The sequence below is a fragment of the Mercenaria mercenaria genome, chromosome 5 (genome assembly GCF_021730395.1).
Source record: "Mercenaria mercenaria strain notata chromosome 5, MADL_Memer_1, whole genome shotgun sequence".
NCBI lineage: Eukaryota > Metazoa > Mollusca > Bivalvia > Venerida > Veneridae > Mercenaria > Mercenaria mercenaria.
Window position 1 is genome coordinate 37,157,501 of NC_069365.1, and position 25,773 is coordinate 37,183,273.

The window sequence follows — 25,773 nt, forward strand, 5'->3', positions numbered from 1 at the left end:
AAGCAGTATTCCAGCCCCATGTGGTTCTGGGACGATCTGTGTATGAAAAGAATTGGAACCACTGCCTTACCCTTGCATGATCGTAAGAGACGACTAATAGGGTCTTAACACTTGGTTTTGCTGTAACTCTGTGATTCCAGCAGGTATGCAAACTTTGATTCCATACCTCATGTTTTTATTTCGATGTAAATGAGACGTGGAACCAAAATTTGTAGTCCTGTTTGGCGCCATATAACCTATACTGTGTTGGTGCGCCGTAAAACCCAAATAAATAAATAGAAACAGTATTCTAAACACTAAGCTGTTTAATAGTCTATACTTGTGGCACTACTACCTACGTACAGTATTTCTATAACTCGTGATACAACCTTCTGAGGGCATCTTCCTTTTCCGCTTTGTTTGCTTGATTTTGTTGACGAACACTTTCTATTTCTCTGTCCAGCCAGGCCTTCTGTTGCTTTAACTCGTTAAAACTCTGTACGGGGACGTGTGTTTTCGACACATCATTTAATCTGCAGAACGAAATTTATTTGCAATAAATTTCCCATAGTAATGCGGTTGTATAGTGCTAAAATTTAATTAAAATTAGATATTACTGTGGATACATGTGAAAACCAATAACGTGTAAATGAACATGAAACATTTACTCTGCGCAGTAAATTCCTTAATAATGGGATATATAGTGGTAAAATTTCAGTAAAATTAGATATTCCTGTGGATACATCGTCATATGAGCGCAAAAACTGAATAACTGACATTTTTTTCAAAAATCACTATTTTAGTCCAAAATGATGTCATACATCTGCCCACCATTTATTTTTTCAAGTTTTTATTTAAAAAACCCTTTTTTCATTTGTTTGCAAAAACCTGCTATCTGCAAGCCAAGTTTTGATGAGAGCAAAAGCAGGACAAGTGCACTTGGCTTGTTTCTGCACTCATAAAATATCATATAAATGCATATATTTTAAATGCAAAAACAAGCTAAGTTCACTTAACTTGTTTTTGCATCAATAATTTGTTTAAAGACAATATAACAGGTAGGCAAACAAAGTTCCGCTAATAAGACCAGGCAAAATGGTGGTCTCAGTAGTGAATCGGTCATATTAGCAGACCGTTTTTGCTCTATATTTTACACTTTGGTTCTTTAAAATTTCCAATTTTTGCATGATTTTGAAATATTAGAAGTGGTCTTATTAGCGGAACTTTTCTGTAGTAAATTTGCATTTTATTATGATTTTAACATTAAGTGAGTTTGAACACCAATTTGTACTGCTTACTGATCATAATTTGTTTTTTAGCTCAAAATATTTTTGTTATATAAATGTTATTCAAAGCTAACAAACATGATAAAGACGTACATACTGTATATTGAGTAATTTGCCTAAGTACAAATAAAATAGCTAAATGCAAGTCTCTTTGATTAAAGCATAGTAGTAAACTTCTCTGAGCAAAAATTATAAAAAAAAATGGTTTTCAGTTTATTTGAATAATAATTGCCTTCCTAATACAAGGCACTAGCAGTCTAATGGGTAGAGAAAGGGTGAAGAAGCAAAATATCTTGTATAAACTAGAGGACAGTAGGTCTGTTTTCTTCACTCTCCTGGACTTCAGCATAATTTAATATTACTGATACCAGATTTGCGAGCGTAACCAGCAGAATTTTCTAAAGAATTGCTCTGGGATCTGAATTCTATGCTTTAAAACATGACATTGTATTCTTGCAGTTTTTAGGAACAATGGTGCATTGGGGGCATCCCTGACTCAAATGGTGTAAACACAGTAATATAATTATATGTATGTATGTATACTAAGGTGTAGCAGGGTGGGGGAAACTTCTTGTGGGGGGACCCATCCTGCATCCTGGGAGGGTGTAGGTTCAAGCGAAAGGGGTACATTACATAAAGGTTTTGGGGTGGTCTGGAGTATAGTAACCACTATTCACAAAAAGGTTTTGAGGTGGTCTATTTATAGTCTAAAAATAAGGGTTACTATACCCCAGACCACCCCAAAACCTTTAAAATTATGTGATGTAGTAGTCCCCTTTGGTTCAAGCCCCACAGGGAGCAAATATTTTTTTCCTTATTTTCATTTTTTTTCTTGTAAGTTTTGACTTCTTTCAAGACTTATTATTGATTAATTGTACAAATTAATATTTATTGTACTCTGAAATAGAAAGGGTAGAGTTAGACATCTTTAAAAATACTGAGTTAAATGGGGTAAAAGTTCTCTATTTTACATTAACACTTTAGATTACATATTGTGGAAGAAATGTAGGTATATAGTTTTACTTCTGCCCCAAGGTTATTTTTTAATGTAGTGAGCAAAATTCAAAACAGACCTGCAGGATTCGACTTTAATTTTTCAATGTTGGAGTTAGAATTCTGTCTCATTAACTCCATTTACTTAAGGCACCCTAGAAAAAAGATACGTTGTCAGTTTTATTTAGTGTTTTATAATTCTTAACCAATAGTTTGATGTTTCTTTTCTTTTATCAAAATTAATGGTAAAATGAATTATCTGCGAACATTTTGGATAGTGGCCATCATTTTGAAATTTGACTCTACTTGAGCTTGATGAAAAATCATGAATTATATATATAAGTTGTTTAAAAATTTCAACACAGTGCAAAACACGGTCAACTTTAAGAATATACCAAGCAAATGCCATTCTTTCAACAATCAACATTACTATTAGGGGTCCAATACCTTAACGTCTTGAGTTCTGTTTTGTTCAACAGTGTTTTCAGCTACTGCCAGTTCTTGATGACGCAACGTCAGTTAAGATTATTTTTCAACTTTCCAATGACAGATGCTGTAGTTCATAATTTACAGTTCTTAAGCTAATGAAATTTTACACAGAGTTTATAATCAGTTCATCACAGTCTGAGATGAACTATGTTGAAATTATAAATACTGTTATTCACATTATTTAGTCTGTGTTTGAAGGCTATTCTTAACAAAAGCAATCCTTGCAAAAGCTCGACTATTCGAATTGTGGAATATTACCATGAATGTTAAAATATCTATATAGATTCAATCCAGTATCTCATTAGTTAACTTGAATGCAAAACTTTAACTAGGATTTTCTTTATGTCCAAAAGGCGGGCATAATTTGGCAAAAATGCATATGAGAGTTATGGGACTTGTGCTTACACCTTGATTTATTAGCCTGAAGCCACAAGTGAGGCTTCAATTCAATATATACATTAGTTTTGGAGATAGGAACTTGCATGCAAAATTTTAACTAGGTTTTTCTAAGTCCAAAAGGGGCATAGTTTGGTCAAAATGCATCTCAGGTTTATGGGTCTTGATGCTATTACCTAGTTTAATAACCCTGAAGACACAAGTGAAGTTTCAAATCAATATTATGCATTAGTTTTGGAGATAGTTACTTGTACCCAAACTTTATAACAGTAACCAGGATTTATTTTCAAATTCCAAAAGAGGGCATAATTGGCAAAATGCATGTCAGAGTTATGGGAGTTGATACGGTGGGGTTGATATTTTGACATACAAAAAGGAAAAATAAGTTTCAAAGCTATATGCCTTTAGATAATAGCTATATGTACTTCCATAAGGCATATTACATCTTATATTACATTTTATTTTGAGAAAATGTTGTATTATTTCTGTATAGGGGGTGGGGGCGTTAAATTTTGCAATTTGCTAAATTCTGAATTCTAAGGAGATTTCAACACTGATTATGGTTGTCGATTACTTTTGTTTAAGTTATGTATTGTCATCAAAACTTGGAAAAAAATGTATACTGGGCATCACTGAAAAGTTACGTCTTAATATATACCTCTTTTCTTTTTTATACAATATCGACGTCACTTTTTCATGGCCTGTGTGTGGTCCATTACTCATAGACCCTGTCTGATCATGTCTCCTAACCAATTTCATGACTGTCAGGTGAGAAAAGCACATACGATGTGCAATTTCACGACATGAAAGTTCGGCGTCAACCATGCCAATGGCCTGATGGTGTTGATCGTGCCTTAAACGTGGCATTCTTTGCAAGGATATTCTGTTTTTTTAACGTATTCCTTTTAGTCTGTCGACTAACATTCAAATGCGATAAATGATTTGCGATAGAATTTTCGTACATGTTGACATTGCTGGAAAAAGTCATTTTGCACATGCAGCCCGTGGCTCAAATGGAGTTAATCGAACTTGACAAATCTTTACACCAGTGACGTCTCAGTTGCATCAAAAATGTAGTCGTATTATGCTTTTAACACAGTCCAACGCATTTTTAAAATATAAGGGCCATTAGGGTGGTAACTTTTCAGTGAAGCTGAGTATATTTTATGCAGAAATCTTTATTGGGGTACAAGATCTTTGTTGGAAGTATTACTGCAGATGGTTCTGAATTTTTCAACAGCCAACTGCTGAATTCTAGTGAACTTTTAGGATGCAATCATCAGTATGGTCTTATAAATAAGAAGAAAATATACCGGTATATATACTGAAAAAATGGTACTCCCCTCCTCCTCACCTCACCCCTCCCCCCCCCCACGACTCCCTGCACATATGCATAAGTTTGCAGTATAGGGTACTGTTCATATACTGAAATTATCAGTACAACATATTGCTGTCACAATTACACTACACAGAATCAATCTCATCTTTAGCAGTGTCCAATGTTTAAATGAAATGCTGCCAAGAAAAAGTGTTATGCTATGAAATTATATAATAATTATACTAACCTTATTATGTAATTATAAATTATTAAATCTAATGGCATTGCAGTTGACATCGTACTTGCGACCACCTCTATTAAGCGATTTTCTTTTTATTAAACGACAAGTCAAAATCCCTACCGAACGTTTTCAGTACATAAATACATTCCATTAAACAGCATTTTTATTAAGCAACTATCAACCACATTTATTTAACTGTAGTCCTGACAGGTAAAATAAAACATTTGCATGTTGATTATGAATAATTTAGGAAATGACAATTGCCATCATTCTATTTAACAACTTTTCTGTTGGAGGCTGTATTTGTGCTATACTTTAAATTATTGGAGGAATAAAATTATCTATCTATATTATGTTGCAAAGGGGTCCAGCACATGAGTTTTGTGACTTATTTTTGTGTCCTAGAGCACTGAGCCATAATTATATTCTAGGGAGTAGTCATATTAGTATGTTTTTTTATACCCTCTAGGACACAAAAATAAGTCACATAACTCAATCCACTCATGTGCCGGACCCCTTTGTTATGTTGCATTACACTGTTAATTAAGATTATAATATTGAGATTAATAAGTAATCAATTTCAGTCACTGGCTTGCACTAGGTATCTACATTTTAAATTCATTAACATAAATAGTTATAATAATTACCGGTAACACCAATTGTAACTAAATGTAGTAAAATTAACATATCCCGCAATACAACATACTAGTATCTTTAATCATGCAGATGCTCTTTAAACATACTAGTCATGAGTGTGAGTCAACTTTGAAATCTATTCTTCTTATTATCTAAGCATATACAAAGCTTTATTTTGAAGTTGGTTGTGCAAATATGCATTAGAAAGTGCACATAGCTACTTTTTGCACACACAAAAATGATGCAAAAGCCAGTTATGAGCATTTAACCTGTTTTTGCACAAAACAATTTCGGAACAAAATCAAGCTATATGCATATTTAACAAATATCTCTTTTAAAGTAATGATTTTATAAAAAATACATCTAAGGTATAAATTCATGTATTTTCAACTGTTGGAAAGTTATACACATATAAAAGGAGCTCAAATTAAAATAGGAGTTATTAGTTTTTTGGCTCTCCTGAAAAATTATGAAAATGTCAGTTATCCAGTTTTTGCGCTCACATGACGACATGTTAAAATCACAAACACGTAAGAGAACATGAAACAAATGGAATGTAAAAAAATTAGATATTGGTGGTGTTCAAGAACGAGAAGTGGTCGCAGAACAGCAGAAAATCCAAGTGCAGATATCTGGTGGTGTTCAAGAACGAGAAGTGGTCGCAGAACAGCAGGAAATCCAAGTGAGTTTAAGAAATAGTAAAACAAAAGTTGACTTGCGAGGACCGACATAAGATGTTTGAAATAATCTGAAGAAATGTGTTCAATTTAGTACTTCTTTAAAATTGTCAAAATTTTTAAATTCATTTTGTCACGTACATTAACTGTCTATTGCCTTTAAGAGAACACTATCCCAAACACTTAGCAGTTTAATAGTCTATACTTGTGTCACTACTACTACGTATAATATTTTTAAAAATCTCGATACAACCTTCTGAGGGCATCTTCCTTCTCCGCTTTGTTTGCTTGATTTTGTTGACGAACACTTCCTATTTCTCTGTCCAGCCAGACCTTCTGTTGTTTTAACTCGTTAAAACTCTGTACGGGGACGTGTGTTTTTGACACATCGTTTAGTCTGCAGAACGAAATTTATTCGCAATAAATTTCCCATAATAATGCGGATGTATAGTAGTAAAATTTGATTAAAATTTGATGTTCCAAAAGATACATGTGAAAAGCACAAATACGTAAATGAACATGAAACATTTAGTCTGCACAGTAAATTTCACTTAATAATGCGGATATATAGTAGTAAAATTTAATTAAACTTAGATATTCCTGTGAATACATGTGAGAACCACAAACGCGTAAGAGAACATGAAACAAATGGAATGAAAAACAAATCAGATATTTGTTGGTGTTCAAAAACGAGAAGTGGTCGCAGAACAGCAGGAAATACAACTGAGTTTAGGAAATGGTAAAATAATAGTTGACTTGCGAGGGCCGACATTAGTTGTTTGAAATTATCAAAAGAAATGTGTTCAATTCAGTACATCTTCAAAATTGTTACCATTTTTAAATTCATTTTGTCACGTAAACGAGCTGTCTATTGCCCTTTAGAGAACAGTATTCCAAACGCTGTTTAATGGGTTATACTACTACCTACGTATAATATTTCTAAACTCGTAATACAACCTTCTGAGGGCATCTTCCTTTGCCGCTTTTTCTGCTTGAATTTGTTGACGAACATTTTCTATTTCTCTGTCCAGCCAGGCATTTTGTTGCTTTAACTCGTCAAAATGCTGTAGGGGGATATGTGTTTTCGACACTTCATTAAGTCTGGAAAAAATAGATTTTAAAGAAGTCTTCAGAAGAAAGACTGTTTTCATCAGATATACACATCTCACATTCCTTACATGTTCACGAATACAACACACGATTAAGACATGATAGGAAATGAAAAATTCGACATTTTCAACTACTGTAATTCGTTATTCTGTTTTTACATTAAAATCATAATATTAATCTCGTTAGGCTGAATTTAAAGAGTATAAATAACACTTTTTTTCATTTACTACCATCCATATGTGTATGCTCTCTAAATTCATAAATATATCAAACTTAATACGCAGTAGATTTCTCATGAAAAAACGGTTGTACATAGTGAAAGAAACATTAACTGGTTTTAGATATTCCTGTAGATATAAATTTAAAACACAATCACGCTAGAGAACATGATACAAATGGAATGAAACATAATTATGATGTTTTCTGGTGCTCAAGGGCGAGAAGGGGCCACAGAACAGCGAGAAATCTAAGTGAGTTTATGATGTGGTAAAACAAAATTTGACTTGCGTGGACATGGATAAGATGTTTTTGATGTAATCGATTGAACGAAGTTCACTTGAGTACTTCTTCGGAATTGTTACGATCATTTTGCCATGTAAACAAAGTATCTACCTCCTTTTACAAAATGACATTCCGAACACCTAGCTGTTAAGTGATCTATACCTGTGGAACTACTACCTACGTATGTTATTTCTAAAACTCATAATACAACCTTTTGAGGGCATCTTCCTTTAAATCTTTTTCGGCTTGATTTTGTTGACGAAGACTCTCTATTTCTCTGTTCTGACAGGCCTTCTGTTGCCTTAACTCCTCCCTACGCTGTACCGGGTTGTTTGTCTGCAACAATTCATTTTGTCTGGAAAAGAAAGCAGTTTTCAGAATAGAGACGCTTTTTATCAGATATACACATCTCACATTCCTGTCATGTGAAATCGTATTTTCCGTACTTGTAAGTACGAATCTAGCATTTGATTAAGGCATGAGGAATACGGAAATAAAGAACATATCCTTTTAGCCAGCTAAAACTCGTAATGATATATATGCATAATATCTAAGCCACCTAGGTTTCATTTTTAGATATAGAAAGAGCTGTATTTACTGATTGCCGTTTGTGGAATTTTTCAGGAATGCCAGTTATCAATTTTTGCATGTCCCAATGGCGAAAAGGTAGCATATAGTGAAAAATGACCCGACTAATCAAGCTTGAATTATCGAAGTTAGAACATAATGATTTTGTGTTTATTGTTTTTGTTGGGTTTAACGTCGCACCGATACAATTATAGGTCATATGGCGACTTTCCAGCTTTGATCGTACAGGAAGATCCTAGGTGCTCCGCCTTGCATCTTTTCATCACGAGCTGGAACCTGGGTACAACCACCCACCTTCAATAAGCCAGCTGGATGGCTTCCTCACTTGCAGAATTCAACGCCCCGAGTGAGGCTCAAATTTACACGGTGGGGTGCAAGTGAATTATTTAGTCAGCGACCTTGACCACTGGGCCACGGAGGCCTCTAATAATGATTAATAACTTTTCTTACAGAGCACTAGAGTTAACAGATGCGATGTTCGTGTTAAGATATAAAAAAACAGTCCTAACAGTTCTTGTCAAACGTAGATCTCTTTCATTTTTATTTGGAACATTGTGACGCCATATTACTAGTGTATTTTTCGGCTATTCTTGCATAAAGCTACTTTTCTCTCTGGATCCTACTTGATCCAGGAACCTATATCGTTTATTAACGTTTATGGCGATTCATGTTGTCAATACAATGCTTTTTACTTTTGAAATGTTTTCGCTATGGCCGAATTATTATTTTTTAACCGAGAATGTTTTGAATCGCATGTAAATTATGCCATTGTTTACTTTTAGGAATCATAACATCGACTTAAAGAAGAATCAACCGTTATATTTTTATCTAATATCTAACAAATTCATATAAATCTAGGAAACGTTTTAGTCAGCACTTTGAAACATAAGATGATTTTTCTTGAAATTCTGTTCCTGATTACCGAATTTTAAGTGGTATACAAATATATGGTACATGGCATGTTTATAATAACGAGAAATAAAATCAATCTTTTAAAAACATTGAATCGTGTTTTGTTGTCGTTTTCATTTTGGTCACGGTTATTGATAATTAACCATTTTAAACATGTTAACCGTTTCAAGAACCACAGAATGGTAATTAAACAAGAGAGCCATGATGGCCCTATATCGCTCACCTGAGTAGAGTTGCTTGCTTGAACAAATATCCTAGCTAAAACCTTTTAAACAAGAAGATTAGGAGAGTGGGTCAAGGTAAAGATTAAGCAAGATTACTTTTGAAATATGTAAAAAAAATATTACAGGTGGTCCAAATCCTTTTGCTGTAGCTCAGAAAACAAGAAAGTAGGTCAGTAGGTCATATTGATGATCACGGAAAGTCTGTTTAAAGATCGGCATGCAAACCTATACATGTCATCAAACTTTCAAAGCTGTATCTTAAAAAAAACAAGAAAGTAGGTCAGTATATCACATTCAATGTCACTGAATGTCAGTTTTAAGATCGGTGTGCAAAACTGTACATGTCATCCAAATTTCAATGCTGTATCTTGAAAAACAAGAAAATAGGTCAGTAGGTCAAGGTTACAGCCAAATGACCCCTAATTACTTGCGGTCTTAGGGTAATTATAATTAAACAGTCTAGGAAATATTATCAAATTATTTTTGAAGATTTTTTTCCTATATAACTTATGTAAAATCTATGTGACCCTCGGGGCGGGGCTGCTTTTCACCACAGGGGCATAATTTGAACAATCTTGTTAGAGAGTCACTAGGCAATGCTTCAGACTGAATATCAAAAGCGTAGGCCTTGAACTTTCAGTCAAGAAGATTTTTTTTAAAAAATTCTCCTATGTAAGTCTATTTAAACCTAGGGTGCCCCAGGGCAGGGCCTTTTTTCACCCCAGAGCCATAATTTGAACACTCTTGGTAAAGGACTACTAGGCAATGCAACATACCAAAAGTCAAAAGCCTAGGCCTTGCAGTTTCAGACAAGAAGATTTTCTTTAAAAAAATCCTATATAAGTCTATGTAAAACTTAAGACACCCCAGGGCGGAGCCTCTTTTCACCCCAGAGGCATATTTTGAACAATCTTGGTAGAGAACCACGAGGCAATACTACATACCAAACATCAAAGGCCTAGGTCTTGTGGTTTTAGATAAGAAGATTTTTTTTAATCCTATTTAAGTCTATGTAAAACTTGAGACACACGGGGCGGGGCCTCTTTTCATCCCAGGGACATAATTTGAACAATTTGGGTCGGGAACCAAAAGGCAATGCTACGTACCAAATATCAAAGGCCTTGGGCTTTTGGTTTCAGACAAGAAGACTTTTTACGTTTTTTTCCTATATAAGTCTATGTAAAATTTGGGACCCAAAGGGGCATAATTTGAACAATCCTCATAGAGGGCAATTAGATGATGGCACATGCGAAATATTAAGGCTCTATGCCTTGTAGTTTTTGACAAGAGGATTTTCAAAGTGTTCCATATATAAGTATATGTAAACCATTTGACCCCCAGGGCGGGGCCATATTTGACCCTAGGGGAATAATTTGAACAACCTTGGTAGAGGACCACTAGATGTTGCTACCTACAAAATATAAAAGCCCTATGATCTGTGGTTTTGGACAAGAAGATTTTTAAAGTTTTTCCTTTCGGTTGCCATGGCAAACAGAGTTCTAAATGGAATTCAATTCTTTGAACAATTTTAAAGAAGACTATCCAAGGAAAATCCCTGTGAAGTTTCATTAAAATTGGCCAGATGGTTTAGGAAAAGATGTTGTTTAAAGGGAAGTGTGGACGCACACCCATACGATTCATGTATGAGGTGGTCATTCCATTGTTTGAAAACAACAGAATGACCACTTAAGGAACAAAAGAATTAAGTGGTTACGGAATGAATACAAAAGAGTTCTATTGTCCTAGGCCACACCTCCTACCACCTAAGGTACCAATCGTGTGCTCGGACGGACGGACGACGGACGGACGCCGGACGGTGAGTGATCACAATAGCTAAAACTGGACCGGAAGCGTAACGTCATCACCTATGAAAACAATACATTTAGCCTATAGGTCATGTTTTTTCATGCAAGAATAGCGACAATATACGTTTGTGTGTATTAACGTCTGCATATGCCCTTCGGATATGTTGAGGACCATGAACTTCGGTCTCGGTAACCAACAAACCCACGTCCTTTTGCAGACGATCAAGAGCACGATCAATCCCACAGGCTTCCACAGATGTCACGGGAGAGGAAGTGTCACACGAAGGATGGAGTTCTTCTGTTAACCTGTCATGTTTTCTTCTGATAACTGTTACGGAGTTCGTCTGATTTCTGAATGACGTGCCAAGGAATCGTAGCAAAAAATGGTAATTATTTATCTTTAAATAGAGAGAATGGGGTGTAAAACTAAAGTTTGATGATCAAGGTTGCCTGATGTCTTGTGCTATGCGTCAGAAAAAACTGTTTAGTCTAATAATCAGCCCCACTACTTTGAAAAGAAGACATTTTGAGTAAAATATCGAAATCGTTTGCTCATTCATACATATTATTCTTCTTATTCACGTTCTTCATCCGCAGCACATGCAATAGAATAATTTTAGTGCAAAGTTGCAAACATATACCACTTTCTAACAATTTTATGCCCGATTTTTCAAATGTTACGGAATTCCGGTGATAACTCTGAAGATGTCGCAGAGTTCTTATGATAACTTTTATTACTGCCAGGGTGTTTCTTGAGCTATGTTAAGATACTTTTTAGCTAATTTTATTATTTAAAAAGGGTGTTAACGATGTTCTAACGTAATATATTTATCCAAGGCACAGTATTGTGGTTATATAATATACGGTATGTGTGTTTTTGAGTTCCAATGATAAGTTTTTAGTGTTATATTTGTTATTCTGACTAGATGTTACTTTTAAAGGGACTGTGTACGCTAATAATGATGATCTGGCTAACTATGGTTAATTTTTTAAATACAAATTGCACATAAATGATGTACAGTGTTAAACAGTTACAGAAATATACACATGTACTCTTATTTTCATTTCTAACACGATCCGCAGCAGTTGCTATATAAACATATAGCGAAATCGCATATACATGAATCTACGATAAAATATAGCTGTTCCATTCCACCCTACGATTGTAACATGACTGTGAGATTCTATTCTGCTTCCGTTATATGCCGACTAAATACTCGACTTTTTCAGTGCTAAGCAGTAGTAATAAAATGTACATCAAATTTTCTGAAACAAACAATTTCTAACTGATGAATTTATTTGTTTATATTTTTACCGTAAGAAAATGTTTCAGCCCGGTAAGTTTCAACCTCAACATCAGTGCATCTATCTGGTCGTGTACGTAGTTTACAATTTCTGCGTTGTAAGCACCACGAATGTCAACTAGATTCTACTTTGACATTACTAAAATAAAATTATAATTCATGTTCCAATCTTCCAGACTCAAGTGTTTACGTGTTTATATGCCGCAATGTTCTGGCGTGTATGTTTCAGTGCCATCATGTAGTGACGTGTACTATTTTAAGAAACTGTATATATATAAGGTTTGAATAAAGTATTTACATCTGATTTCTATATCTGACCTTAGATATTATTGAAAATAGCATTTTCACAACTTAATACTTTAATTAAAATTTAATGAATATCGGAAAATTCCGTTTTATGCAACGCTTTCCATTCGTGGGAGGTTTTTGTAATAGCATATGGCCAGCCGAATGACATATTGAGCTAAAATGTAGTGCTGTAAAATGCGCAGAATTTGCATGGTTAGAATCGAAATAATAAATATGTTCCAATAAGTTTATCAGTTAATAAAATATGGGCAGTCGTTCGGATGCGAATATTAAATCACTCGTGCTACGCACTCGTGATTTAATTATTACGCATCCGAACTCCTGCCCATATTTTATTAACTGATAAAATATAGGGACATATTTATTATTTCATAATTGATTGGTTTGGAAATTACGTTGTGGATTCTATTGTAAGAAAGTGCAGAATCCTCTTACTTTATAATATTTCCAGCTAAACTCTAAAATGCCATTCTATTCATCTTATAGCATTTAGATAGCACTTTAAAATTCACATTATTCACTTATTATGATATTCTATATGACAAATAGTATATGCACGTATGAGGATGACAACCCTCTATTTGGTACGCAGTATTCAGCGCATCGAAAATTATATGCATTCTGTAAGATGTAATGAAAATACTGCAGTATTAACGCCAGTCACATTACGAACATGTCGGTTATCTGCCTCAAATCTGTGGTAAATATGCTATAGCATCATATGACTCGTGTCAACTGATTACACATGAAGCGGTAGCTCGCTCTCTGTGTTGTGTAGTGTCGCATTGTGACTGTACTTTTTCAGTGTCAACTATATGAAGGATTTAAAAAATGATGATGGTAAAGTTATAATTATCATGGTAAATCATACTATATAGCATTATTTTTTATCATTAATCCGATCAATCACTTCAGAAACAGACAGCCTCTGCAAATGCAGCAAATAGATGTACCCTAAATTAAAGATAACGGATTTGATTTCAATTCAGTGATCAATCAAAACGGAAACCAATAAATCGTTGTTCACGAACATTAGCACATCCATTGATAGAACGAAAAAATACAATTTACTGCATTTATTATTTATTCGTATTTTACTATATATGTCATTATACTGCATATAGTTTTAAACTTTACAAAAGACTCATACCGTACATTATATAACCACAATACTGTGCCTTGGATAAATATATTACGTTAGAACATCGTTAACACCCTTTTTAAATAATAAAATTAGCTAAAAAGTATCTTAACATAGCTCAAGAAACACCCTGGCAGTAATAAAAGTTATCATAAGAACTCTGTGACATCTTCAGAGTTATCACCGGAATTCCGTAACATCTGAAAAATCGGGCATAAAATTGTTAGAAAGTGGTATATGTTTGCAACTTTGCACTAAAATTATTCTATTGCATGTGCTGCGGGTGGAAGAACGTGAATAAGAAGAATAATATGTATGAATGAGCAAACGATTTCGATATTTTACTCAAAATGTCTTCTTTTCAAAGTAGTGGGGCTGATTATTAGACTAAACAGTTTTTTCTGACGCATAGCACAAGACATCAGGCAACCTTGATCATCAAACTTTAGTTTTACACCCCATTCTCTCTATTTAAAGATAAATGATTACCATTTTTTGCTACGATTCCTTGGCACGTCATTCAGAAATCAGACGAACTCCGTAACGTTTTCCAGGAACTCCGTAACAGTTATCAGAAGAAAACATGACAGATTATCAGAAGAACTCCGTCCTTCGTGTGACACTTCCTCCCCCGTGGATGTTAATACACAATAAACGTGTATTATCCCTGTATATAGATACGCTCGTAAGAGAGAAGCAGTGCAATAATCAAACAATTAGATGAGATGATAAAATTTATAAAAAAATACTTTTCAACAGCATCGTCCCTTTCTTTTATTAACTGCTGTGTCCTGTCTTGATCATGGTTCGGAATGTGTTGTTGACTGAAAATAAAAACAGCTTTTGTCATCCAATTATTTTAAATGTGAGGAAGTTATGTAGAATGTCTGTATCTATGTAATTATTTGATTACAGATCCAATTGATAGATCCGTCAAACCAATCAGTAAGAGGCAGAGTCAGAGTTGTTTAACATACTTCTCAATATGCTGAGATGGTTCCTATCTCAGATGATTTCAGGAGAAGCACTCTGAATCGACCAACATAAAAAAAAAATAATGATCAAAATTGAAACAAGAGGGCCATGATGGCCCTTTATTGCTCACCTGAGTTTAACTGCTTGCTTGAACAAATTTCTTTGCTGAAGCTTCAAAAAACAAAAACTAGGTGAGAAGGTCATTGTAAAGATTCTTCAAGATAAGTGCTGAAATCTGTCAAAAACTATACAAATATCTTTGCTGTAGTTTCAAAAACAAGAAAGTAGGTCAGTAGGTCTGAGATAAGAACATGAAAGACGAGTATTGAAATCTTCATCGAAAGTTACTGACGTAGTCCAAATTTCTATGCAGTTATGATCGGTGTGCAAAACTGTATATGACATCCAAATTTCAAGGCTGTATCTTAAAAAACAAGAAAGTAGGTCAGTAGGTCAAGGTCACAGTCAAGGGATCCCTAATTACTTGGGGTCGTCAGGTAATTATAATAAAACAATCTAGGAAATATCGTCAGGTAATTTTTTAAAGTATTTTTTCCTATAAAACTCATATAACAAGTTACCCCCGGGGCGGGGCCTCTTTTCACCCCAATGGCATATTTTTTAGAGAACCACTAGGCAATGCTACATACCAAATATCAAAGGCTTAAGACTTGAACTTTCAGACAAGAAGGTTTTTTGTTTTTTTTTCCCTACATAAGTCTATGTAAAACTTGGGCCCCCGGGGCAGGACCTCTTTTCACCCAAGGGGCATAATTTGAACAATTATGGTAGAGGACCACTAGGCAATGCAACAAACTAAATATCAAAAACCTAGGCCTTGCAGTTGCAGTTATGATCGGTGTGCATAAATGTAAATGGCATCCAAATTTCAAGGCTGTATCTTAAAAAACAAGAAAGTAAGTCAGTAGGTCAAGGTCACAGTTAAGTGACGCCTAATTACTTGGGGTCGTCAGGTAATTATAATAAAACAATCTAGGAAATATGATCAGATAATTTTTTAAGTATTTTTTCCTATAGAACTCATATATCAAGTTACCCCCGGGGCGGGGCCTCTTTTCAACCCCAATGGCATAATTTTTAGGGAACCACTAGGCAATGCTACATACAAAATATCAAAGGCTTAAGACTTGAACTTTCAGACAAGAAGATTTTTATTTTTTTTCCTATATAAGTCTATGTAAAACTTGGTACTCTCGGGACAGGGCCTCTTTTCAGCCCAGGGGCATAATATGATCAAACTTAGTAGAGAACTACAAGGCAATGCTACATACCAAATATCAAAGGCCTAGGCCTTTTGGTTTCAAACAAGAAGATATTTTAAAGTTGTTTCCTATATAAGTCTATGTAAAACTTGGGACCCCCGAGGCGGGGCCTCTTGTCATCCAAGGGACATAATTTGAACAATCTTCATAGAGAACCATTAGATGGTGTCACATGCCAAATATGGAGGCTCTACGCCTTGCGGTTTTGGACAAGAAGATTTTTAAAAAATTTCCTTTCGGTTGCCATGGCAACCAGAGTTCTGTGTGGAATTTAATTCTATGAAAAATTTTGAAAGGAAACCATCAAAGGATCATTCCTGTGAAGTTTCATCAAAATTGAATTGGTAGTGTAGGAGGAGATGTTGTTTAAAGGGAAGTGTGGACGGACGGACGACGAACGGACGGACGCCTGACGGTGAGCGATCACAATAGCATACCCTGAAGCTTCGGCTCATGTGAGCTAAAACACTATAGAGGCCATTTTCGCACCAACTGACCAGGCAGACAAAGTACGGCCTACAATTGTTTAAAACTCACTGTCTTTGGCTTTTACTAAAACAATCATTTCATAAGTATGTCCGAGGCTCTGAAATAAAGTTTAGGTGCATGAGAATGAGACATGAATCGATTTTATTCTTAAATCGAACTTTAAACGCAGATATTTAAGTTTTTGTTCGTAACATTTGGCTTTTGATCTGAAGCTGCTTGCTTCCAGTTTAATTTTAAATTACTGAAAAGAAAATGATAGTTCAATACAGAAAAATTAAAGCTACTGAAAGGGGACTAAGCTTAAACTATACCCTATATAATCCATTACCTAAAAGGACTCTTTATAAAGGCTATAACTGGCGAAGTGCTAAATCATTGAGAGATTGACAATTCAGGAGTTGTATATTTTACTTTAACTATTTTAGATGGTCACTAGAACTCTTCATTCAAGTGTGCTAGTAAACGTGCACAGTGACCAGCGGCTGTGAGCTACGAAAAAGTAATTATAACGAGATCGATCATTTTTGCTTGACTTATCCCAACGCATGTTGTTAAGTATTGTGCGAAGAAGTTGTATAGGACCCTTGGTGAAATGCTTGACACAGAAACGTAATTTAAAAGACCATTTATACATCTAAGAACGAAAGTGTTTCTAAAAATAGACTGTTAAATCCGTACCTTTCACCATCATCAGTAAAGAAATATGAATGTACAGTACGGGTACGGTACAGAGTTTGGAACAACTGGAAAGAAGTACCTGATGCTGCGGTTCTCCTGAGTACAGAAAATGATTGATTTTTGTTTTATTTCTCTTAGTTTCCAGCCATATTAGCTTTTTATTTTGTCCAATGTTGCAAAAAAAAAAATTTATTCGTGCAGAAACGGTTTTTTATATTAAACCGCCGAAGAACAAATAACGCGCTTTAAACTTATCATACGGATTACGCCAAGTAAAGATTCAGTTTTTTTTACATTTTTTAACGATATTTGTCTTAAATGAGCATATTAAATGCAGAGGTATCACGGTTGGATGACAAGTATGTAACAGTTTGTTGTCGATATCAGTCACGGTTTGATGACGAATATTTGCCTTCAGTATTCCCCGGTTATGGGTCACCCAGAAGAAAATACTTGTGAAATGGAAAATATTTTCTGAGTCGTCAAATGCCATTTCATTACATGAATATCTGGTGAGCATATGTAAACAATTCAAACAATCCGCTTGTTAAAAAAAAATTCAAAGAACTTGCAGTACTTACAACGTATTTTTTACACATAACTACAAATTTTTATACAGAAGTATTGCAAACAGCTAATTTGTTCTCCATGTTTACTAGAAACTGCCTGCCCTAGACAATTTTTCGCCAATACTTTATCATTTTAAGAAAACGTTTTTAGACCGATAGGAGCCAGCCGGCTTATAAAACGATTTTTGCCTGAAGTCTTTATTGAAGTGCGTACGATACACGTAACATGACATCGTATTGTTTCCTCTTGATGCTAGATTTTTTATCAAGATAAAAGACAAAAATTTGTTTTGTCTTAATGAAAAAAAGTTAATCACAATTACTTTTTGTGCTAAACATGAATAATTTAACACATTAAACTGAGAAGAAAACAAAAAATATTAAACAAAACATTTTTGTATGTAGGCGTAAAGATCATAAGCTGTAGAACGGATGGCTTCCTCGCATAGTTATAATGAGATCATTCAGAAAATACAAGATGGACGGACAGTCTAAATTAATGGTATTGGTATTACAAAATGTTACCAATACATAAAAATGTTTTAGGAGTTTAAGTATCAAACTATATACATCATATAATGAGAAACAAAACATTGAATCCACTTTCGTGCTTACGAAGTACATAAATTACATGCTTATAAGATGTATAGAAATAACTCTTATTTGCGGGACTGGAAGTCTTTGAAGTTATTTTTATCGGCGCTTTTGTCATTTGATATATATTATCTTTGTTTGGACCATTCAACACAATATTGATTTGGTTCGTTGCCTACAGGCTCGCACATAAATGCCCCATCTAAAACTTCAAAGCTCTCGTTCTGAAACTTATACACTCTCGACCTACAACCGAGACATTAAAACAGAATGTAATAATATGTCAATGATTGTAAGTGCAAATCGGAGTATCCGATTCGAGGGTAACTTAATTTGGCGGTAACTCGGCAGAGCCTCGTTACCGCAAAAACAGTTACCCGAGAGCAGAATTTCCTATTCCTATCTGCATCTACAACCATTACTAGATCATTTTTCTTGCATATCTCATTTTATGAATTATTGCATAAATAAAGCCAAAAAGAAATAAATTCATCGTAGCACTCTTTCATATGGTAGCAGAAATGACATCAGGATTTTTCAAAGACGCACACCAACACAAGTTTCGGTTTAGTTTTAACGTTTTCAGCGTAACGTTGTTTTTTCTGAAAACTATATTATTTTTAATCCAGAAATATGTTATAAGGAACGGACAGCAACTTTGAATGTACATGATTTTTATCGCATTTATAAACAATATTGTAATCAATGCACAAATCGTTGATTATCACGAAAGGCAACTGGCATGTAGGAGGTCCCAGATGGGTCTTGCTGGCATGGGAAAAATCACTGGAAACGCCAGTCCGATGTGCAGCAATCGTCCACTCAACATAGACAATCCCACTCTCTTGCACACCGGTTACATTAGCATTCACCTCTGTAGTAGGCTCAGAAAGTAGTTACAAATCACGTGATAAAATCGATCACATGACCGTGGATTCAAAATTCAAAATGGCTTCTCGAACGCCGGTGAAAGAAAAACAGATAGACTGTTTCGTTTGTTTTACTGCAAATTCGAGGTCAATCAAGCTGAATGGTCGTAAATCCACCAACGAAAATTTTATAAGTAAGCTTGATGTAGTTTTAGAGGACAATAACAATTTTGTTTACATATTTATGCGCATTAAGTGTAAAGAGGCATGAAAATAGTTCCATATTTATCTTCAAAAATATCATCTTTTTGTCTGATTTAACATAACTCGGATTCAACTATTCGCCAAGCTATGCATTTTGATAATTAAAATTCAACTTCCATTTAAATAAAATGCAAATTTCCAGTTTTGCCAAGATTCTTGACATTTAGCCTGCTGCAGAGGTGAGGAACGAACGACAACTCTGCTTGGAGATTGAGACAATCCTATAAAATTCATTTCTAGACAGAAAAGTTATTTCGTTAAGAAAAACTTCGTTTTTTTTTGCACTGGTGCAATGGTTGGGGTATCTACTTCGGGCACAATACATAATAAGAAAATACAATTATTGTGAATTATTTACGAATGTGTGCGTATGCATATGGACTCATTATAGTCAAATGAAATCAGATCTCTTTTTTTCTTCTCTTTCTAAGACGGCTGTACAAAAATTCTCTAGCTAAGGACAGTCTTTATTTCTTCTAAACAATATATACAAAGTACTCATCTTCAGCTGTCATAACCGTTATAAAAGTGCAAACCGACATCAAACCGATCTCACGATCAGTTTTTCCAGTCAGATTTTCTCGGGGTGAAAAGAACAGCCGGTTGCTTTTTCCAAATTAGTTGATTCATTCCCCGAGGAAAATTCAAACGGTTGGTCTCCCCAGTTATTTTCTCTCTCCTGATTAGTTTTCTCCTACTGTTTTCCTTTTTCACAAAAGGGAGAAAAAACTAGCCAGCTGTTTTTCTCCCCATTGTTTTGTTTCCGCACTCCCACCCTGGCTTAGTTTTTGTACAAAAACATAGGATAAAAAATTGACCTGTTGTTATTTTTTCTCCCACTGGTTACTTTTTCCCCTTCCTTTTTACCTTTAAAAAAAAGGGAGAAAAACTCGCCTATTAATTTTATTCTCATCCCTGTCACTCCACATGCACACGCCTTGTTAGCATTTTCCTTTAAAGTGTAAGTACACAAAAAGGAGGAAAACCTACTAGAAATAGGTTGGATCCCCCACCACGATGCTTTGCTTCCCAACCCAGTTAGTTTCTCATCCCCCCACCCACCCACAACACACACCGCCCCTTGAGTTAAAACGTCTCTCTACGCATAAACACGGTTAGTGTTTTCTTTTCACGTTTCTTTGCACAAACGGGGAGAAACAACTAAACTGATAAATAGATGGTGAAGAGATGGAGTTGGGAGAAACCGGCTTGTTGGTTCTTTCCCACATAATATGTACGTATCTAGAAGACTACATACCTACATACCTGACTAATGATACACGGTATAGGTTTGGGACTGACTCCACCTCCCCCACTCCCAAGTATGTGTGTAAGTCTACTTACTTGAATAACAGATGTTCAAGAGGGATAAAACTGACCAGCGCATATATTTCTCAGTAACTGATTAATAAACGATGAAAGATAAGAAATTCATTTCTAGATTTTCATCCAAATACTTTTTGTTTTTGATACTTGACAGTATCCTGTAAACGGAAAATAAAATCAGGAAGAAATGGATAATAAATCAACAAAATACGTATATGTATATTATATTATCTTTAAAAAACGAATGAATAAAACGAAAATAACTAAAACTAAGGGAGGAAAACCAACTGCGAGGGGGAGGGGTGGGAAACCGGTTGATTTTTCCACGAAAAAAATCCCTCCAGTTAAACCATGGATAACTCGAGCATTTTTTCATGAGTGATCGGTGTTTACCATAAAAACATTTATTGTCTATGTGTTTACCTCAGTTGTTTTTTCAGTGTCTGTATTTGAGATTGTTTCCATTTACAACCTGAACATTCTTCTGGTATCGATTCATTCTTCAGCAGCCTTTGTGATTGTGTTCTTACCGGTTTTCGGTCTCGCTTGTCAAGGATCTGAAATTATTCCCATTAAATTGTAATAGATTTTTTTATTCTACATCTTATTTAACCTCAGTTTTTACATTATGCTTAACTGAATATAATACAAGTTAAGACTACCAACTAAATGTTACAGTGTCCCGTTAGTGCCATCGATGATGAAAATGCTAAGTCATCATCGTACTTTCGACTTTTCACCACTGGTTTTTTGTTTCGAATTTTCACTATATTACTTTCGACTTTTCACCATTGTAGTTTCAAGTTTTCAACATCTTAGAATCACCTTCCTGTCGCCCACGCGTAGACAGGCTTATTTCCCTATGTTTGTTCTTATTTACTTATATCGGTTTTCTTAATTAAGAGGGAAGTAACTCCAGAAGGTTGTTTCTACATTGATATTTTTTATTGCCCCTGGATCCAAACATATATATGGTTCAGCCATCAGATAAAATTGTGCTATTTTAGAGGCTTAAATTTTTCTTACTGTTTCCAGTATTTATATAAAAAATAACCATGCAGCCAGGGTGCCAGGCTAGCCCACGCGCACAGGTCTATTAACCATTACATGAAGGTAAACATGTCTAATGTTGAGCGTACTTTACTCTTGTATTCGTCCATTGTTTTGAATCCTTTGCGAATGTGTAACAGGAACGCAATATTACGATATGATTACATTAACACTACGATGTAAAAGTCGTAACAATGAAACCACCATGGTGAAAAGTCGGAGGTATGATAATGAAAGTTCGAAATAATTTGTTTCGACGTTTAATGTTTTCATCATCGTAGTTTTGACTTTTTACCATCGTAGTTTCGTTATTTCGACTTTCAACATCGTAGTATAATTATTTCTTTCGTTTTTCCGAGCTCAAACTATGCGGCGTTGGCCCTTACGGGACACCGTAAAATGTACAGTTATTGATTAAAGTTTCCGCATGAAGCACATGTATTGAAGGAATATCGGATTTCCACAAGCAAAATTTCATACCACTGTTTGGTCTACAAAAAAACAAGTTCGTTTCAATCTCCCTTTAAATATCCCTTACGAAATTGTCAAAAAACTGCGAACATGCCGCGAACATACCTATTCGCAGGAAGTATTCGCGGGATATTCACTGCTACCCGCGATCATGCCGCGATTGATTTGATACTAGTTCGCGGGATATTCACAAGAAGACCAATGATCGCGGCATGTTCGCGAGAAGAACTTAGAAGATTATAACCTTTTGGTAAACTGTTAATGAAGGGCTTTGATAAGAGCAGGTAACTGTAGATCAATTAATTTGTAACATTATCTGTAAGGTCACAGTATGAGTCTGATAAGTTAATTACAACCAGAAGGAAATCTGTATGCATTACAGACCTTTTTCATTTATAAGTGAATGGTGATAGGAATATATTCTTATTTGTGGTAAGTCAGAAAATTTATGTTTAATATCTATACTCATATATCTGAATAAACACGAGGAATTTTGAAAATGAAATAAATGCTTAAACTTTTTCAGAGCTGAAACAGATTATCTAAAAATATATATAGAACTAAGCTTCATAAGTTAATTAACATGTTAAACTATGACAGATTTGTAGTCATACATATAACTTATAAGCAGTATGGAGAAAAAACATTGGAATGAAATGATTACATGTACTGAGACACTTATTATAATTATAGTTGTTATTGAATAAATTCAATTAACAGTTATAATTCAAGTGTATTTTATTTAAGTTCAAAATGTACCAAAAAGGATATAAAAAGCTCAGACACTGACAATTTGAATTTGTTACAGCCTCAGTGCTCAAGTTTATTCAATAAATTTATATCCCTGATTCCTATTAATTTATTTGTTTTTGCACTTTTTCTGTGCACAATTTCTGGCCAGGTTTTGCTTAGTAGTCATGGTTTTCAGCTAGTTCGCGGCATGTTCGCAGCAACTAGTTCGCGGGATGTTTGTAGCAACTAGTTCGCGGGATGATCGCAGCAAATTGTTCGCGGGAAGCTCACAGCTACTTGTTCGCGGCAACATATTCGCGGCAAAACTAATTTGCATGTGAAAAGTGAACACCAAACGAACATCCCGCGAACATTATATCAGTTGTATCAAAAGTGTTCGCGGCATGTTCGCCTGATATTCGCGGCATGATCGCAACAAGTGTTAGGGATATGACAATACTTTATCATAAACAGTTAAGTGTTTTAAAATACATTGGTATTCAACTTACATCTTTTATTTCGTTAATCTCTTCCTTTAAAGAATCTAGAGTTTGTTTATATGTTAGCTTGCAAATTTCCAAATGTTTACTTTTTAACTGCTTTTCCTTTTTCTTGATTTTTTCTCTGTATTTATGCAACTTTTTTAAGTCTCCAGAAATCGTAGTGGCATGTAGTTTCAGCTTGTCTGTAGAGTGATCGAAGTCTGTAGATCCATATGTATGCTCTTCCGGCCTGTTAATATTTCAAATTAAACATGCTATCAACTTATGTATCAAATATTAATCAGGATGTATGTTACCTCTGGTATTGTATTGTTATCTATTCGTGTTGACATACCAACATTTATAAACCTCTTTACTTTAGTTACATTGTACATTTGATTTGTATTTACATGTACAATTTAATCGAACTTAATAGCAGATGTTATAACACAACAAGAAAATAACAAATGTAATATTGAACATAAGAAATTTTAACCTTCCTTGTATCAAAATGTCAAAAAACAACTTTAAAAACGAAAGTGATAAAAAATATTAAAAGCAAAAATAATATTGAGAAAGAAAAAAGGTTTAAACAAACCTTTTATCTTCTAAAAAAACATCATTTCCACTATTGAAGCGTCTCCCTCTTTCCCTTGATAAAGACATTTTCCGATTTTTCGAATATATTTTCTCTTTGCAGACCGGGAAGGTTAAATCTGTATATATATTCCCTTTACCTGGCGATCAATAACGTTAGAAATATTTACTTCCCCTGATATCTTACACACAAGTTCACGGGGCGGATCAAGAGGGCGGGTTTCGAGAGAGGATCAAATGTATGAAGATATCATTAAAATGATGAATCAAAGTTGTATCAATATAGGGTAATAATTATTTGCTAAATACATAACACCAGCAGCTCCAAGGTTCGAGGCTCTATGCTTATAACTTTGCAATTACTCACATAGAACGCGAGGTATAAATCCTCCGTGGGATTATAAGGCTTCGGTCTTTTTCCTGCTTTTTAACAAAAATCCTATCGTAACAGCGAATCGCCTAGAGAGTCGAAATAAATACCCGCCAATTAACCCCTAACAAACGAAACAGTAAACAGAGGAACAGGAATAGATTGTAAAACACAAATATGCTTACGTAAATATATAAAAAGCAAAACCTACGGAAACGTTAATGTACATACTCAATGACTTCACAGATGTCAACAAAGCAGCACAGGGGGCAGTTATCAAACCAATCTGTCTTTTGGCAGATTCAAGAGCTAATTTTCATGGAGTCTCAACCTGTCTCGCCCTCGCACAATAAATGAGGAAATCAGCCAAGTTTATAATAGTTTCCGTCATCGAAGTGATGCGTATTAGCTTCGTTGGTGCAATAGTTTGGAATATGGTGCAATCACAATTGTTAAGATGATCGTTGTTGCTAGGTTACATATTTAAAATTGTATTATAGACAACGATCTTGTCCCTTATGTTAACTACGATCTTTGCCTTCTTCCTTGACTTCTAACCAGTACTCGCTCTCTTGGCTTTCACTGGATAAGAATCCCCGGGTTAGGAGTAATATTAATATTTTTGTTACAATAGCTAATTTAGTATGTTGTTATATAGGGTAAAATGGGGGTGAATTGGACGTTTAAAGAAACACTGTTATGTACTTTTGTAGAAAGACAAAGTATAAACTTGATTTATTGATATGTCACTAAGGTCAACCTATCCAATATATGAGGAATATATACAATGACTGTGTAATATATAATTTTCTATTTTTGTATGATTAGTTATACCCATATCAAATAGCTAAGAGAATCGATCCTTGCATTATTTCTCTATTCCATCGGGAAAACCTTTACCATAAAAGGCTATGTTTCTGAATGTTCTTTCAGAACATCTTATTAAGGGAACGTAACCTGTATTTCAAAGTGTGAAGTGCACGGGTTATCCCATTGTTCCAGTTATTGTTGACCTCATATATCACACCGACTTTATCGAAGTCAGTGTGTAGGCCAGCAGCGAACAAAAAACTGTTTCAGTCCTCCTGTTAAATATACAAGGTCTTGCCAAAAAA

General features: G+C 34.7%; 1 protein-coding gene across 1 annotated transcript in view; it reads right to left on the reverse strand.

Annotated features, from left to right (window-relative positions):
• LOC123558289 (centrosomal protein of 128 kDa-like) overlaps positions 1-24,455 on the reverse strand; it is a 46,284-nt gene extending 21,829 nt beyond the window's left edge. The window contains exons 1-8 of the mRNA XM_053543213.1: positions 24,290-24,455; positions 23,719-23,941; positions 21,380-21,513; positions 14,659-14,733; positions 7,838-7,981; positions 6,973-7,116; positions 6,269-6,412; positions 369-512 (exon numbers count right to left, since the gene is read on the reverse strand). Of these exons, the coding sequence (XP_053399188.1) occupies positions 369-512; positions 6,269-6,412; positions 6,973-7,116; positions 7,838-7,981; positions 14,659-14,733; positions 21,380-21,513; positions 23,719-23,941; positions 24,290-24,357 (1,076 nt within the window). The 5' untranslated portion in view covers positions 24,358-24,455. The remainder of the gene's footprint in view (positions 1-368; positions 513-6,268; positions 6,413-6,972; positions 7,117-7,837; positions 7,982-14,658; positions 14,734-21,379; positions 21,514-23,718; positions 23,942-24,289) is intronic.
• Between the last annotated feature and the right edge of the window lie 1,318 nt (positions 24,456-25,773).